Source organism: Euleptes europaea, chromosome 12, assembly GCF_029931775.1.
Source record: "Euleptes europaea isolate rEulEur1 chromosome 12, rEulEur1.hap1, whole genome shotgun sequence".
Classification (NCBI taxonomy): Eukaryota; Metazoa; Chordata; class Lepidosauria; order Squamata; family Sphaerodactylidae; genus Euleptes; species Euleptes europaea.
In genome coordinates this window covers 15,903,535-15,921,180 of record NC_079323.1, presented here as the reverse complement: position 1 = coordinate 15,921,180, position 17,646 = coordinate 15,903,535, and the positions used below count along the sequence as shown (strand labels likewise).

The 17,646-nt window shown below is 45.4% G+C and overlaps 1 protein-coding gene across 1 annotated transcript in view; it reads right to left on the bottom strand.

Annotated features, from left to right (window-relative positions):
• The window catches only part of YAP1 (Yes1 associated transcriptional regulator), a 117,133-nt gene that overhangs the window by 16,363 nt on the left and 83,124 nt on the right, over positions 1 to 17,646 (bottom strand). The window contains exons 5-6 of the mRNA XM_056858120.1: positions 9,867 to 10,060; positions 6,567 to 6,614 (exon numbers count right to left, since the gene is read on the bottom strand). Coding sequence (XP_056714098.1) covers positions 6,567 to 6,614; positions 9,867 to 10,060 — 242 coding nt within the window. The remainder of the gene's footprint in view (positions 1 to 6,566; positions 6,615 to 9,866; positions 10,061 to 17,646) is intronic.

The following is a 17,646-nucleotide window of genomic DNA, read 5'->3' as shown; positions in this document are numbered from 1 at the left end:
ACACCGAGTCAAAACAGAAAACATCTGTTCTAAGTTGGAAAATGTTTTCCAAGTCGAGAGGGAGGAAGCGTTCCCTTTGCCAACCCTGACGAGCCAGCAATGGTGGCCACGGCTCTGCAGTCAATGAGAGGACAAAAATAGAATACTGATTTTGCTGTTGTCATTTACCTCTTCCAGAGAAGTTTGCAATCTGTTTCGCAAAAGCAACAACGGGCTTGATGAACTACTGAGACAACAGACTGTAGGTATAATTACAAGGGATTGCTTTACAGTCAGGCTACGTTTGATGTTTAAGATAGTCAGGTCTTATAGCCTGCAGAAGGATGGTCAATTCTTTAAATAAACCAAGCCTGGACCAAGTTGTAGAATATCGCAGCTATCTGTCAGGAGTTTGCAATGCTCCAGTTTTATTTACTCAACAATACAGCCAACATTATAGTAAGAAGAACAGTTGGTTTTTATAAGCCAACTTTCTCTACCGCTTAAGGAAGAATCAAACTGGCTTACAATCCCTTCCCCTTCTCACAACAAACACCTTGTGAAGCATGTGGGTCTGAGAGAGTCCTGAGAGAACTGTGACCGGCCCAAGGTCACCCAGCAGGCTTCATGTGTAGAGTGGGGAATCAAACACGGATCTCCAGATTAGAGTCAACCATTACACCGCACTGGCTCTATATGTAGATATGCCCACAAGCATGGACAGCTTAAAAGGCGGTTTATAGAAGACTGATAGAAGATGGTCCATTAATCGCTACTGGCCATGGTGAGCAAAGAGATCCTCCATATTCTGAGGCAGCAAACTGCTGGACACCAGTGGTATGAGGCAACATCAGGGACAAGGCCTTGGCCTCTCTGCCCTGTTTGCTGGCCCTTTGGGGCAACTTGTTGACCACTATGTGAGGTTGCTGGACTAGATGGACCATTGGTCTGATCCTTGTGTTCTGAGCCCACCACCCACCCCAAAACCAGAGGGGCTTAAGGTGCTCCTTGGTCCTGTTTTTGCTGAAGACCAAAGTATGCATTTTAGCTACATCTATGGCTGTCACCGTAAAGAGTTCCCCATGCGATTTCAGAAGCTACATAATATTTACAGCAACAGTACCAATGAAAGCCACCACAATAAGGCAGCATAGCTTTAAAAATACCTATCTGCACATACGGTCATAGAATCATAGAGTTGGAAGGGACCACCAGGGTCATCTAGTCCAACCCCCTGCACAATGCAGGAAATTCACAACTATCTCCCCCCACACACCCCCAGTGACCCCTACTCCATGCCCAGAGGATGGCCAAGATGCTCTCCCTCTCATCATCTGCTTAAGGTCATAGAATCAACATTGCTGACAGATGGCCATCTAGCCTCTGATTAAAAACCTCCAGGGAAGGAGAGCACACCACCTCCCAAGGAAGCCTATTCCACTGAGGAACCGCTCTAACTGTTAGAAAATTCTTCCTAATGTCTAGACGGAAACTCTTTTGATTTTAATTTCAACCAGTTGGTTCTGGTCCGACCTGGTCTGGTAGCCATTCATGGACCCATCTGGTCTAGTCACTGCGAATGGAACAACCAGAATGGAGAATGCAGCTCTCCACATGCAATCAGAAAATGTATCTTGTTGACAGCGGCTCTCATGTCTGCTCTAAATCAGGGAGGGAAATGTGATTTTGATCATCACAGGAGAAGGAACTGCTCACATGACACTGCTCACATGAATGGACCTTTACAGGAAGCTGGTTGCAGCAATTAGTGCCCCAAACCCTCATTCCACATTCTTGTGTCATTCAACACACTATCTCAAAGCTGACCACACAGGACACCTTCCTCTTTGAACTGGCCAAAGCCAGTCTTGTTGACTTTTGCCATGGTTGCTTGAAACCAGGTCAGTGAAGTGCTCCCTGCAAACATACTCCTTAGCATAATTTACGTCAAGCAAGCCTCTTCATCAGCTCTGAATCCTCTGAAAGAGCACAGAAATGCAGAGTGGCTACTATGGGCCTCTGAGGTCTGGCAAGGTCATGTCCCACACCAGGAGAAGACGGAACACCACAAACATCAGACTTGCAATTACAAACACACTCTACCTTATTTAAGAGCATTCATATTTTTTTTCCAGAAAACTTGACCACGGAAGCAGTCCATCTTGCACACATAAAGTGAATTACACAGCATCTCTGTTCACGTTGGCGGGAACAGAGATGTGCTTTAGAGGTATGGACCTCAGTTCCTGCTCGATGGTTTCAGTTATAACAAATTGAGACTTACCCTGCTAGGATCAGGCAGATCCACTCAGACAGCATTTCCACAAAAAGACGGTTAGAAACAACTCTAAATACTGTAGGAACAGAAGTCTACTTTATTGGACCTTACATTGAGCAGTGTCATGTGGTCAGTACCAACCTCATTTTCCATAAGATTTTACCTCATCTAATTCAATCATCTATCTCTGTAACAATAAGTATTAAGGTATGTCAGGCTAACCAATAAACACTTTGGCTTTTTCATTTATCACAGCATTACAAGGTGGGATGTATCCAGAACGTTCTCAAGTCTGAAAGATGAGCTTGACATTCTGCAGAATTAGGTTGTCTCTCTGGTCTACGCCACTTTCTGGTCTATGCCACAATGGAGATAGCTTGGGGCTGTCTAAACAAGCAAGTCAAGCTAGCCAAACTACTTCAGGAGGGTGATGCAATCTTGAGGTATCTAGACTATCCAAACTGATAATGGGGAGCTCTCCTTTCAAACCTCTATGGATTTGGAGAAAAATTGGCTCCTGTGGAAGTAAACCCAAACAGAAGATACTTCATCCCTCATCAAACTCTTGCATGGTGGTTTTCAAGTAAAGTGAAAAGTAGTCCAGGATACTTAGCCCTCAAGGGGAAAAAACTACTTAGTCCACTAAGGCCTATTCCACGACTTTAGCTGTGTCTGTATACACTGAGTTATAGTAACGTAGATTTGTGAGGTATACCCTTGGCTATTTCTATTTGCCTGTGCGTACGTATATAAACTCAACAGTTTGAAAGAGGAGGAAGTTGCATTTCTGCATATTAATTCCATGAATCGGCATTAATATGAAAGGAGAAATAAACCAGATTTTATAAACATACGTAGTGAGGCTGATTATCTTCAAAACATGCTCTTATGAGCCAGCGGGCTAAAAACAGAGTCTCTCCTCTAATTCAACAGGTTATAGACTTGGGGAGGAGCCATGGCTCAGTGGGTGAGCTTCTGCTTGGAATGCAGAAGGTCCCAGGTTCAATCCCCAGCATCTCCAGTTAAAGGGACTAGGCAAGTAGATGATGTGAAAGACCTCTGCCTGAGACCCTGCCGGTCAGGGCAGACAATATTGACTTTGATGGGCCAAGGGTCTGATTCAGTATAAGGCAGCTTCGTGTGTTCATAGATTTACCAGTGGATCATCTACCCCACCTCTTTACTCTATGACAAGAAAGTCCACTTACCTGCTTATCCTGTAAGTTTGTGCCACTCAACCTGTATTTTTTAAAACTTTAAAGATAGAGGACTGGATCCTGACTAATATTTGTGTGTGTAAGGTGCTGTCAAGTCGCAGCTGACTTATTGGCAACCCAGTAGGGTTTTCAAGGCAGGCAAGAGATGTTCAGAGGTGGTTTGCCACTGCCTTCCTCTGCATAGTGACCCGGGACTTCCTTGGTGGTCTCCCATCCAAGTATGAATCAGGGCCGACCGTGCTTAGCTTCTGAGATCTGACGATATTTGCACAGGTGCAATAACATCTGCCCATCTAGGGCAATCCCTCCACCACCTCCCACAGTGGCAGGAAGTGTTCCGAAAGACTCTTAGGAACAGGATTTCAAGTTGCTGAGGGAAAGGGGAGGCAGGAAGTTGTTGTGCCTGTGGAAACTTTAGTCTGGATCCAAACCAGAAAATCCAAAAAAAACCCAGCACAGAGAATTCAAAAGCCAAAACAAAACAACTCAACCCCCCACCCCCATCAGTTTGAAACTGATACCTCTGTCCTGGGCCTTCAGAGGCTGGCGTCAGCTATTGTCATTTCTCCTTCCCAATACCCATAATAAAACTCTGAAAACATTACATTTTCATAAACTTTTAAAGACTGGATGCAGTGTGATCTTTCAAAGCTTGCCTGCTGGAATCTGTTTATCATCCCGGGTGCTCTCCTATGGATCCTGTCCAACTTTTTATCATATCAAGCCACCGTACAAGGACCAAACAGAGATGCAACATTACTTCCAAAGTCTTGGGGAGTGGAGAGTCTAGTAAAGAAGTTGCAAGTAGTACTGGAGAAGGTCAGGGAAACGACTGGGCCAACTTTGTAACTTCTGCCACATGGGTTGGCACAGAATAGCTGAAGGGAGGCTGAGATATTCAAATGGGGGGGGGGTTCATTATTTTCAAATCTGAGAACGACCCCAAAACTGAACGAATATCAAGAACCAAAAGACCTCACCAATGAAGAGAGCTCTATATGGACTTGAGGCTTGCAGAATACGGAGCTGCAACAACCTGCAAAATTACTTTACAAAGCCATGGGCAGGAGGGTACAGCCGTGAGGGCAGGGGTGGCAAAAATGGTACACAACAGCAGAGAAGACTGTATAGTCCTCTCTAACCTTTTACAAGACTTTGCCCAGTGCTCTCAGAGACAGCGGAGAAACAAACAGGAATCATTAACTCTGAGACTATGATTGAGACCTGCACAGTGGGAATTAACAGGATCACTAATGGGGGGAAAGGCTGCAGAGAATAGAGGTAGTTCTAAAACAAATAGGAATATGATACTGATCACCCAGCTACCCTACCAAAAGCAAAAACCTGACGCGAGACACCAGCACTTAAGACGAATCCCTCCGTAAATTAAAGTCGCAAAGGATGGTGTGTGGAGCTCGGCTGTAGCCCAAGCTGTCTCCCAACAGGCCAGAAATAAACCCAAGAAATCAAGAGCTTTTTGAACAACCCCAAGTCTAAATCTGGCCCAAATCTGACAGGCTGTGTCGAGAAAGCAAATGACTGACAAGAGGCCAAGAATTTCAGACATAAGGCAGCTCAGCTTCACTGTCTCCTTAAATGTGCCAGTGATCCCGATTTGAAGGACGCTTCAAAAAAATAAAGGAAACCTTGACTGTTTCTCCTCAACTGCCAAACGTAATTGTTTCAAGCCCCGTTTCTGCTACTGCAGTCACTTCCTCTTACTGAAGACGTATTGAAAAAAAAGGCATGAAATGAGTGAAAGACGCTATTGGAGTCAACCGATTGTAGGTTACAAGATTGTTCAGCTATACATGCTGACTTGTTCAAGGGGGGAAAAAGAAGAAAAAGAAAGAAAGAAATTAATTCATTGCTTGGAGGCAGATTTCTAAAAGTCGAGCCAGTGACTATGAATTTCCAACTTAATGGGAGGCGCTATGCCGAAGTCAGCTAGCCAAAACAAAAGGAGTACACGGCTCTCTGGAATGCCATGAAATCACAGTGACAAGACGATGAACATCAGGACAGTGTGATATAGCAAAGTGTGCTGGACTTGAATCAAGAGAGGATCAGTTAAAAACACCCTGGCTCAGCTATAAAGATCATAGTGTGCTCTTTTGCAGAGCTGGCAGCTCTAAGACAACCCTAAAGTTGCAGAAAGGGTTATTTTCTAAGGCAGGGATGGATAACTCCAGGTATACCTTCCTGAGCTGCTTTGAAGAAGGATGAGGTGTAACTGTTACAAACAGAAAAATCTGTTTGTAACGTTTGAACTGAAATATTAATAACTGTCAATATGTGTGTGTGTGTGTGTGTGTCAATTTCATGCATAGCCAAAATCTGAAACAAAGCCCAAACATTCTATCACAGCCAATGAAAGGATTCTGGGCTGTATTCAAAGTTATGCTTAATCACTTTTTAAATAAAAACCCCACTAAACAGCTGTATCCTCTTCCCACTGCATTTTACATGGAGTAATCAGGTGTCCAACAGTTAAAAAAAGTTGTTTGCATAACAAATCTGAAAATGAAAGAAAGCAGCAGCAAAAAAGCATCCCATTACCTTGATATAAAGTTCGGTAATTTCCACCTTTTAGGCATATGCCCACGTAGACAAAGATTTAATAGTGCTGCTAGAGAAGAAAGATTTGCAAGACAGATTATGAGAATGTCAACTTTCAACATGTTAGGTTATTGATGCTTGGATTCTCTCTTTAATGGCCAATTTCATTTTTTGAAGTGGCAGATCCTATGTCCCTAACAGACAGCTTGACAGCCATCGATCCTCTTCTTCGACAGTATTCCCAGGACATGCAAATAAGACGGGGTATCTGGAAACCAAAGCATTACTTTTCAGAAACACAGAGCAAGCCAGATGATAGATTTCATTAGGCCAACTATTCCTTAAAATCCTGGAAGCAACTTTTGAGTTTACTGCACAGAGATCCTCTTCAGGCCTAGTTGGGTGGCTGGCAGGCCGCGAGTCATAAAACCCTAGTCGCTTTGCGTAGCCCAAGCATCTCACGTAGCTGATCTGACTTAATACTTTAAAGCAAAATGTTTCTTATGTTTCTGAAACATTCATGAAGAGCCTACCTGACGTTTTGGAGAATTTGCTGTGCTGGGATTGATATTCCGCAATGCCTAAGAGCAAAAGAAATAAGATGGATAAAAATTACTGTGCACGGTTGGGATGGGGTAGGCTGAGTCGATACACACATCATCCTCCGAGAATTCCAACGAGGCAAGTTTCCGCGACAGCCAAAGATGACAAATGGCAAGGGAGTTAAAAGCCAACAAAAAGCCACTGCGTAACAGAACAAGACACTTAGAAGTGCTTACAGATGAACAAGTGTTGTTCAGGTAGGGAACATCAAGGGGAGCGAATATTGCCCAGCCTGGAAGTTAGTCGACATAAGTAGAGAATTACTATGGAAAAGAAATCCAAAATTAGAAGCCTCATCTAAAAAGCATGCTGACAGAGTAAATGTATTGGCTTAAGAATTAATAGCAAAGCAGTTATAGGGAGAAGCTCAGACATTTCAGCCCAAGAAGACTTAGTTATTATATTGACCAGAGACACTTCATCAGAGGAGGGCTTTCCCAATCCTTAGAAGCTAAGATGCACCCCAGAAGGACAATCCAGTCTACACCAAGGTATAGTTATTCCTAGAAATATGCCATCAGAGCTTAGAGCCTCCAGAATAAGAGCAGAGAAAGCAAGAGGCGATGAAGGGGAAGAGCCCAAGGAAAAGATTTCCAAGGGCACGAAAACTGATCCGTCACCCAAAAGGGGGGGAGGGGAGAAGAAGAGGGTCTTAAAAGGATTCCCTCAAAGAGGAGTTAGGATGCTGAGATGCCCCATAACCTTGATAAAGCGCTGATACCAGACATTTGAAACTAGGAGCTAATCAATGTAATTAGCAAGAGATGGAGGACAGGAAGCACGGACGGAGAGCAACAGTTCTAGAAAGTCAGCCTCATTGACCTTTGAGTTCATGCTTCCAGGGTTATGTATGCTTGTTGGTTTAAAAAAAAGAGAGAGAGCAAAGGCAGCAAATCATAACCTACATTTGCAACATTACGGGAAAAAACATTAAAATGTTTTGAGTGTTCATTAAAGCCGAGCCAAAAGTCTGTTAATGCAGCTTGCTTTTAAAGACAGTTATGCTCCTAAGAGTTACTTACTACAACATAAACATTGCTCTAAAATGGATGAGCCCAGCTCTCCGCATTTTCCCATCACCTTGATCACGCAAACAAGCTGGTAATATTGAGATGTATGTATACAATTATAGTACATTCACGTGCACTCTCCCCTGTTAGAATACTTCTCCCCATCAAGCCAACCGCAGACTTGGCAAAGTGCTAGAATTACCCATTTCTGTGAAAGCAAAATGCTATTTATTACTGTTAGATGACTGGTAAAACCAACAGATGCTGTCCAATGCATGTCCAAGGTGCCCAAATGGAAGAAATCTACAGTCCCAAGTTTTCATGAACCAAGCCGAACTCTTCCAAGTTACAACACATAAATAACATGGGGGAACTGACAACACAAAATGGCATGAGGTGACATGTTTATAAATTAATGGGAAGATAGGTGCAAAATAAAGGCAAAATAAAGGAGCCCCATGGCGCAGAGTGGAAAGCGGCAGTACTGCAGTCCAAGCACTGCTCATGGCCTGAGTTCGATCCCGACGGAAGTTGGTTTCAGGTAGCCAGCTCAAGTGACTCAGCCTTCCATCCTTCTGAGGTCGGTAAAATGAGGACCCAGCTTGCTGGGGGTAAAGGGAAGATGACTGGGGAAGGCACTGGCAAATCACTCCGTAAAACAAAGTCTGCCTAGTAAATGTCAGGATGTGACGTCACCCCATGGGTCAGGAATGTCCCGGTGCTTGCACAGGGGACTTTTACCTCTTAGGTGCAAAATGGCTCAACAGAGGCAGCGTACCTCTGAATGCTGGGTACTGGAGTCAACATGGATAAAGTAATTTCTGCATGCCTGCCTGACACGCTTTCAGGCGCCTCAGGCTGGCTGCCGCAGGGAAAAGGCTGCTGGTCTAACTGAAACGTTTGGTCTGCTTTAGAATGTCTGTAGTGTGTCACGGAAAGCCACTGCTTGTTTATGCATTGTCGAGAAGAAGAGGAGGAGTTGTTTTTTTATGAGCCGACTTTCTCTAACACTTATGGAAGCATCAAACCGGCTTACAATCCCCTTCTCCTCCCCACAACAGACACCTTGTGGGGTAGGTGGGGCTGAGAGAATTCAGACAGAACTGTGACTGGCCCAAGGTCACCCAGCTGGCTTCATGCGGAGGAGTGGGGAAACAAATCCAGTTCACCAGATTAGCATCCGCTGCCCATGTAGAGGAGTGGGGAATCAAACCCGGTTCTCCAGATTAGAGTCCACCTCTCCAAACCACTGCTCTTAACCACTACACCACGCTGGCTCTCCAGAGAAAATGGCTATAAATAAACAAAAGACTCAAAGCACACATGCACACACAAAACCAGAAGCAGGTTACAAGCTCTCTTCCAACTTCATGACAGAAGACTCGGCCGTCCCACATCCATATAGTGTATTAATATTTTTGAGAAGCAGACCGGCATCTCTTGGATGTGAGGAGATGCCCATGTGGCGGTACTGAAAAATTTATGCTTGAAGTGACAGAAAAGCACACCAGATGCTGGGAACCAACCTCTGTGCCAGAGACTTGCATCAGTGCTCTGAAAAGGTTACGGCCCCTGAGATGCATTCACAGTGCTGTCAGTTCTGCTTGCGTGGGAAATTTAATGGTGTGTGTGGAGGGGGGTAAGGAAGAGTTCTTTAGAGCAGGCAACCCTAAACCGTCTTAAGAACATAAGAAAGGCCATGCTGGATCAGACCGAGGCCCATCAAGTCCAGCAGTCTGTTCACACAGTGGCCAACCAGATGCCCCTAGGAAGCCCTCAAGCAAGACAACTGAAGCAGCCTTATCCTGCCTGTGTTCCACAGCACCTCATATAATAGGCATGCTCTTCTGATCCTGGAGAGAATAGGTATGCATCTTAACTGGGAGGGGCTGTGGCTCAGTGGTAGAGCATCTGTTTGGCATGCGGAAGGTCCCAGGTTCAATCCCCAGCATCTCCAGTTAAAGGGACTAGGCAAGTAGGTGATGTGAAAGATCTCTGCCTGAGACCCTGGAGAGCCGCCAGTCTGAATAGACAATACTGACTTTGATGGACCAAGGGTCTGATTCGGTACAAGGCAGCTTCATGTGTTCATGTGACTAGTAGTCCTGAAGAGGATGTTCATCCTCCTCCAAGCTGCCGATGCCAGAAGGAACCACAAGCCGACAAGCACGCCGTGCATGCACACACAACGGAATATCAGAGTGGAGGTGTGTTTCTAACCTGTGGCCTCACCTGCCGAAGCAGTTCTTGGTGTTTCAGCCGCAGCCTCTCTTTCTCCACCTGCAGCTGCTGCAGCCGCATCTGCTGCTGCTGACTGGAGCTGCCGCTTCCCAGGACTCCACCGGATGGACTCTGAGGGGCTAATGGAGGCGGCTGCTTCACTGGAGCGCTTTGGCTGATTCTCTGGCTCATCGCTAGGGAGACAAGAAAGAGGCAGGTGTTAAAGTGACTCAAGCCAGCGTTTAGAAAGCTGTGTTCTAATGCACATCTCCAATCTGAATCATAGAATCATAGAGTTGAAAGGAACCACCAGGGTCATCTAGTCCAACCTCCTGCACAATGCATGAAATTCACAACTACCTCCCCCCACACACACCCAGTGACCCCTACATGCCCAGAAGATGGCCAAGATGCCCTCCCTCTCATCATCCGCCTAAGGTCATAGGATTAGCATTGTTGACAGATGGCCATCTAGCCTCTGATTAAAAACCTCCAGGGAAGGAGCACTTACCACCTCCTGAAAAAGCCTGTTCCACTGAGGAACCGCTCTAACAGTTAGAAAATTCTTCCTAATGTCTAGACGGAAGCTCTTTTGACTTAATTTCAACCCGTTGGTTCTGGTCCGACCTTCTGGGGCAACAGGAAACAACTCGGCACCATCCTCTATATGACAGCCCTTCAAGTACTTGGAGATGGTTATCATATCACCAATCCAAGGCAGACATCCCAAAAAGATGACAGCATTGGTATCCCCACAAGCCTAAGTACATATAAGAACGACGGCTGTAGTTCAGTGCAATTCTAAACAGAGTTACCCCCTTCTAAGCCCATAGACTTCAATGGCCTTAGATGTAGGGTTGCCAGCTCTGGTTTGGGAAATACCTGAAGATTTTCGGGGTGGAGCCTGGGGAGGGCAGGGTTTGAGGAGGGACCTCAGCAGGGTATAATGCCATAAAATCCACCCTCCAAAGATACTATCTTCTCCAGGGGAACTCATCTCTATTATCTGGAGATCAGTTGTAACAGCAGGAGATCTCCAAGCCCCACCTGGGGGTTGGCCACCCTACTTAGATGGGTGCAACTTAGTTTAGGGTTAGATTTGAGTCCAGTAGCATCTCAGAGACCAACAAGATTTTCGAGAGTTATATCTCCCTTTGTCAGATAAGAGGGCTTAGGGTAGCTCTGTATGGATCTATTTGGCCACTTTTCATTTTCTGAGTTAACCGAACACTTGGCGTAAAACGGCCGTGCGCCATAAAGAGAAGCAGAAATAAAGACAGCTAAAGGTGCAAAATAAAGCTGGAAGCAAGTTCCAATTGGAAAACGTGCAGTGTGGCAATAAGGCTGGGAAGATCCAAGTCCTTTGCTGATGTAGCATGACATGTAAGAAAGAAAACAGGACCCTCATCGTAGGCTGGTGTGTAGGGAACAGAAGAATTTTATGAGTGCTTCTGTTTGTGTTGCCTCAAAATCACGTGCGCTACTCAGTACTTTAACCAAACAGGGGGACACCAAGCGCCGAAATATTTTGCTAAATACAGACCATCTAGAAAAGAAAGTTCCAGAACTACAGCCCCACACAGTTTTGCAAGTCACCTTTGAAACTGGAGTGTGTTTTGGGGAGTGGGGGGGGATTCAATATAAGTTTCTAATGCTGTAGAAGGAGTGATTTGACATGGGCCTTACAACTAGGGTTGCCACACTCCAGGTGGTTACAACCAAGTAGACACAGAAACAAGCTCTTACACGAATGTAATAAATTCTATATTATACCACAACAATTCTAAACATCCTACAAGCTTACAAAAAAACAAATAAAAAATACAATTTTCCAAAAGCCAATATGGTATACAACCAACACATGCAATATTCCTATATTCACAAAGGTATGCACTTTTTCTTTCAGTGCAAACAGGTAAGTATCATCTGTATTTTACATAAGTTTCATTTTATACCATATTGGATTTTGGAAAATTGTATTTTGTATTTGTATTTTTGTAAGCTTGTAGGATGTTTAGAGCCTTAACCTAGATGGCCCAGGCTAGCCCGATCTCGTCAGATCTCAGAAGCTAAGCAGGGTCAGCCCTGGTTAGTATTTGGATGGGAGACCACCAAGGAAGTCCAGGGTTGCTGTGCAGAGGAAGGCACTGGCAAACCACCTCTGTTAGTCTCTTGCCATGAAAACCCCAAAAAGGGGTCGCCATAAGTCGGCTGCGACTTGACGGCACTTTACACACACACAGGATGTTTAGAATTGTTGTGGTATAATACAGAATTTCTTACATTCGTATAAGAGCTTGTTTCTTTGTCTACTTGGTTGTAACTATTATATACACTGAAGTGTCTATTGCTGCTAACACTCCAGGTGGTAGCTGGAGATCTCCTGCTACTACAACTGATCTCCAGCTGACAAATCACTTCCCCTGGAGAGAACGGCCGCTTTGGTAATTGGACTCTATGGTATTGAAGTCCCTCCCCTCTCCAAACCCAGCCCTCCTTAGACTGCACCCCCACAATCTCCAGGTATTTCCCAGCCCAGAACTGGCAACCCTACTTACAGGTCTTCTAAAGCCACTCATCAAATTGGGCCACAGTGTATATGTGTGTGTGTAAAGTGCCGTCAAATCGCAGCCGACCTCTTTTTGGGGTTTTCATGGCAAGAGACTAGCAGAGGTGGTTTGCCAGTGCCTTCCTCTGCACAGCAACCCTGGTCTTCCTTGGTGGTCTCCCATCCAAATACTAACCAGGGCTGACCCTGCTTAGCTTCTGAGATCTGACGAGATCAGGCTAGCCTGGGCCATCCAGGTCAGGGCCCACAGTGTATATATTGTTATTTTAATGTGTTTAACTTTTTTATTATAAGCTTGCTCTACACCGGCGGTTCCAAAACTGTGCTCCACGGAGCACTTGGTGCTCCGCGAAACATCTCCTAGTGCTCCGGAAAGAGATTGTAAAGAAAAATACTACTGTCATTCGGTTTAGTATATAGGTCAGGGGTGGGGAGCATCAGGCCCGGGGGGCCGTTTAAAGCCCGCAAACTCATTTTGTCTGGCCCTTCTTGGGTCCTGGCAGATCTCGAGCTCAGAAGGATCTAAGACTGGTGATCCGCTCCCTCCCGCGGACAGGAATAACCTCTATTTAAGGCGGATGTGAGTTTGTTTTACTGAGAAAAGGAACCTTTCCCCCCACCCCTTGCAGAAGAGTCGTTAGCTATGGAGCTGCTAGGACTGCCCAAGAAACTGTGTTTTAAGTTGATAATTGTGTATGGCCCGTGAATGATGTTATGAATATCCAAATGGCCCTTGGCAGAAAAAAGGTTCCCCACCCCTGATATAGATGCTAGGTGAAAATTAGGGCTCCTTGATGAATTTCTCTCCTGCAAAGTGCTCTACGACTCAAAAAGTTTGGGAACTGCTGCTCTACACTGCTGACAATATAACCTCTCTATAACAAAGAAGTGCAAGTGGAGCAAGTTTTGTTACAATGAAAACAATGTCCAGGGTGGAGAAGAGAACAGGAGGCTGAGAGGACGGCTCCTGCTAAAACTTCTCAAGTCTGTTAAAACTGAGCAAGACCTAGGACAGCAAATTTGCTGTTCCGATTACACAGTTTGGCCAACTGTGCCACTCCTGGGTCACAGAAACAAAATACATTTATGATAAATATAGGCTCGTAAGAAGTTAGTGCCAGATTCCATTTCGGTTGTAAATAGACAACTATCAGCCAGCTCCACTGGGCTGTAGATCAAACCCAGGGGCTATTTATAGCTAAGTGGCAAAAACAACCAAACACTTTCAATTCCGAGCCTATTTCCAGACTGCTTCAAAATGCACTAAGAGCAACATTTATGAGCACAACTCCTCCAGGAAAGTCTCCCAGAAAAGACGAATGGAAGCAAAGGGAGTGTCCCAAAAGTGCTTCTTGGCCTCAGAGCTCGCTCCATCTGCAAAACGAGAGACGCTGGTGCTCCAATTACAATTTTGAATGCTTCCTAAAAAAGCAGCGGAGGCCTTTTCTGCAGGGCCATTTCCCCGCGGACACCCCCGTCGACTGCTTCAGGGCTTCCTTTTGATTATGCATGCTTTTTCTGCCTGTCAGAGGTCGCCTCTCTCTCCCCGCGCGTTTTGCCCATATTTTCCGGATTCTGACTAAAACAGCATCTGGAAGACACGGGCAAAACGTGCGGGGAGAGCGAGGCGACCTCTGACGGGCGGAAAAGGCATGCATAATCAAAAGGAAGCCCTGAAGCAGTCGGGCAGGGGTGATCGCGGGGAAACGTTCCTGCATAAAAGGCCTGAGAAGCAATGAACAGAGAATGAAGGAACGCGAACTGGGTTTAAAGCACGAAAATGGGAGCGCATTTTTAAAATGCAGGCGAGAATATGCCCTCCTAAAATCTGATGCGTGAGAGAGACTTCTAGATTTCGATCTGAAACGGAAGCACAAGAAAATCCAAGGGCTTTCCCCATAGTATTGCAACCTCTTAATGGACAGCTAGAGGCGTTGTCTGGGAAAATGAATTTGTTTGCACTATAAAACTTTGCATTCAAACAGGCAAGCAATACTCTTCATTTAATTCTTAAAGCTGCTGAAAGGAAGGGGTGGGGTGGGGATCCATGACTAATTGAGGAGGGGGACACAGCACTGCAAACCCACACAAATAACATTTTCGGCACTGCAACCTTCACATGCACACCCTTGTTTTTATGTACCTTCAATGCTCATTCTGTTTTTTTTTAAGGGGGTTTCTTAATTATCTTTAAATATTTCGCTGCTCCTAAACCAAGAAGAAAATAAAGGCAAAATAACTGCCTTTATCCGCTAGAGCCAGGATTTACCAGTTTCCTGTTTCTAGCTTTCATGGGTATCAGGGAAGCATTTAAATATGGGGCTCTACACCCACACACAGGGCAAGTAGCAAAGGACCTCACAGGCAGACAAGGAACAAATAACTCTTTGTTTGGGAAAGGAAAGAGGGGGATTTAGGAGGAAGGAGGGATTTAGAGCAAGAGGGAAAGGGGAACTACGTAACAAAGAAAAACCCCAACATTTACATTTATACTTCTTGAAACCATCAATATATTTTATTTTGACTGCACATTTTAGGACAGAATTCTGTCTAGTAAATTTTCTACGGTATAGTTGTATGTTGGCCACAGCACACTCCTTGTTTTGAGAGTGGCCTGATCGGTCAGAACAAAAATATAGGTATGTATTTAGGCATCTCTAATGCTTTTCCATATAAAGGTAATGATCCCGTATTTGCAGCCTCCCCAGACCAGAAAGCAATTGAGTACTGAGGTCTGTAAGTGGTTAAGTCATAAACCAAGACTATCGGTTCAGTTTATTAGATAAAGAGCCAAGTATTCACTTCCTTTCCCTTATGTTGAGTCTCAGGGATGGGGTAGGCTGGAAAGCCAAAATCAATCTGCAGAGACCGTTGAAGCCTCAAGGATCGGACTTTTCCACACTGTCATCCAGCATGGCATCTGGACAATCAAGATGTTGAGAAGTCATGCGATACAGCCTCCCAGCACCCAAGATTACAGAGATCCTATGTGGTGCAGTAGTTGGAATGTCCCACTCTTGCTGGGTGACCTTGGGCCAGTCACATCCTCTCCATTGGATAGCTCAATCAAGATGTCAACCCAGTGTGCGGCTGCTGCAAAAAAGGCAAATTCCATGCTGGCTATAATTAGACGAGGAATAGAGAATAAAACGGCTGATATCATACTGTCCTTGTACAAATCTATGGTGAGACCACACTTGGAGTACTGTGTACAGTTCTGGTCACCACACCCAAAAAAGGATATTACAGAGCTTGAGAAGGTGCAGAAAAGAGCAACCAAAATGATTAGGGGACTAGAGCAACTGTCCTATGGGGAGCGGTTAAGACGCTTAGGGCTGTTTAGCTTGGAAAGAAGGCGGCTGAGGGGAGACATGATAGAGGTCTATAAAATGATGCATGGTTTGGAGAGAGTGGGCAGGGAGAAGGTTTTCTCCCTCTCCCATAACACTAGAACACGGGGTCGGTCATCTGCTAAAGCTGGAGGGTGAGAGATTCAAAACAGATAAAAGGAAGTATTTTTTCACACAACGCATAGTTAAATTGTGGAACTTCCTGCCCCAGGATGTGGTGATGGCTGCCAGCTTGGAGGGCTTTAAGAGGGGAGTAGACATATTCATGGAAGAGAGGGGTATTCATGGCTGTTAGTTAGAATGGATATTAGTCATGCTGCATACCTATTCTCTCTAGTATCAGAGGAGCATGCCTATTATTTTGGGTGCGGTGGAACACAGGCAGGATGGTGCTGCTGCACTCATCTTGTTAGTGGCTTTCTAGAGGCACCTGGTTGGCCACTATGTGAACAGACTGCTGGACTTGATGGGCCTTGGTCTGATCCAGCAGGGCCTTTCTTATGTTCTTATCTAACATACCTCACAGAGCAGTTGTGAGGATAAAATGGAGAAGAAAGAAGAAGAAAGAAGGAGAAGAAGAAGAGTTGATTTTTATATGCCAACTTTCTCTACCACTTAAGGAAGAACCCAACCAGCTTACAATCACCTTCCCCTCCCCTCCCCACAACAGACTCCCCTGTGAGGTAGGTAGGGCTGAGAGAGCTCCAAGAGCTGTGACTAGCCCAAGGTCACCCAGTTGGCTTCATGTGGAGGAGTGGGGGATCTACCCTAGTTCTCCAGATCAGAGTCCACTACTCTAAACCATCGCTCTTAACCACTGCACCATGCTGGCCAGTAAAGAGGATAGTAAACTGCTTTTGGGTACCTACAGGAGTGAAAGACTATGGGTACCTATGGGGGGGGGGTTTAAACCCTATAAATAGGGTTAAATAGGGTTGCCAGTTCTGAGTTGGGAAATACCTGAAGATTTGGCGGGTGGAACCTGGGGAGGGTGGGGTTTGGGGAGTGGAGGGACCTCAGCAGGGTGTAATGCTATACAATCTATCTTTCAAAGCAGCCATTTTCTCCAGGGGAATTGCTCTTGGTCATCTGAAGATCAACGCTAATAGTGGGAGGTCTCCAGGTGCCACCTGGAGGTTGGAAACCCTATGTATAAATGGAGTAAATAAATATACCACTACAGAACATAACTATATCAAGTCTAAGCCTTCAAGCAGCTTATATAAGCAGAACAATGGTAAGCCTATATTTTCCTGTATATGCTATTTTCAATATACTTATATATTTAAAGGTGCTACAGGAATATTTACGGCCACTCATGTCTGCAGTAATGCAAGGCTGGAAAACGTGATCAATAAAGCATTTGATACGTTCAGAACGGGGAGTAAACGTAGGCAGGTCCCTGGAATTTTTGCTTTTCTTTTACATAAAGTTACCACTGTATGCATAATTCAATTGAGAACTGGTCCCCTTGTATTCTCCACAAGGGAAGCATAACAGAATTTACGACTAAGCTGTTCAAAGTTGGGAAGCACCATGCTGAAGCAGAAGCTTTCAATTGGCAAATTTATGTTACAATAAAAGTCCTACCAAAGTCTTCACTGACTTTCAGCGCATTCCTGAGCCTGAACGGCGAAAGCCCTTAGGAGGCCGGGAATGCGTTGCGCCGGCGTCCGGGCCTCCTGCGCCGGCGCCTGGGCCACTTACGCCGGCATGAGTGGCCCGGACTCCGGTCTTTGGCCGCGCCACCCCGGAACTCCGGTGGGGCCTTCCGATGGTGTCCGAACGCTGTCAAAGGCCACACCAATGTCCCGGGAGGCGTTCCCGGGGCATAATGGCACCGGTTTGGGGGCGGGGCCGC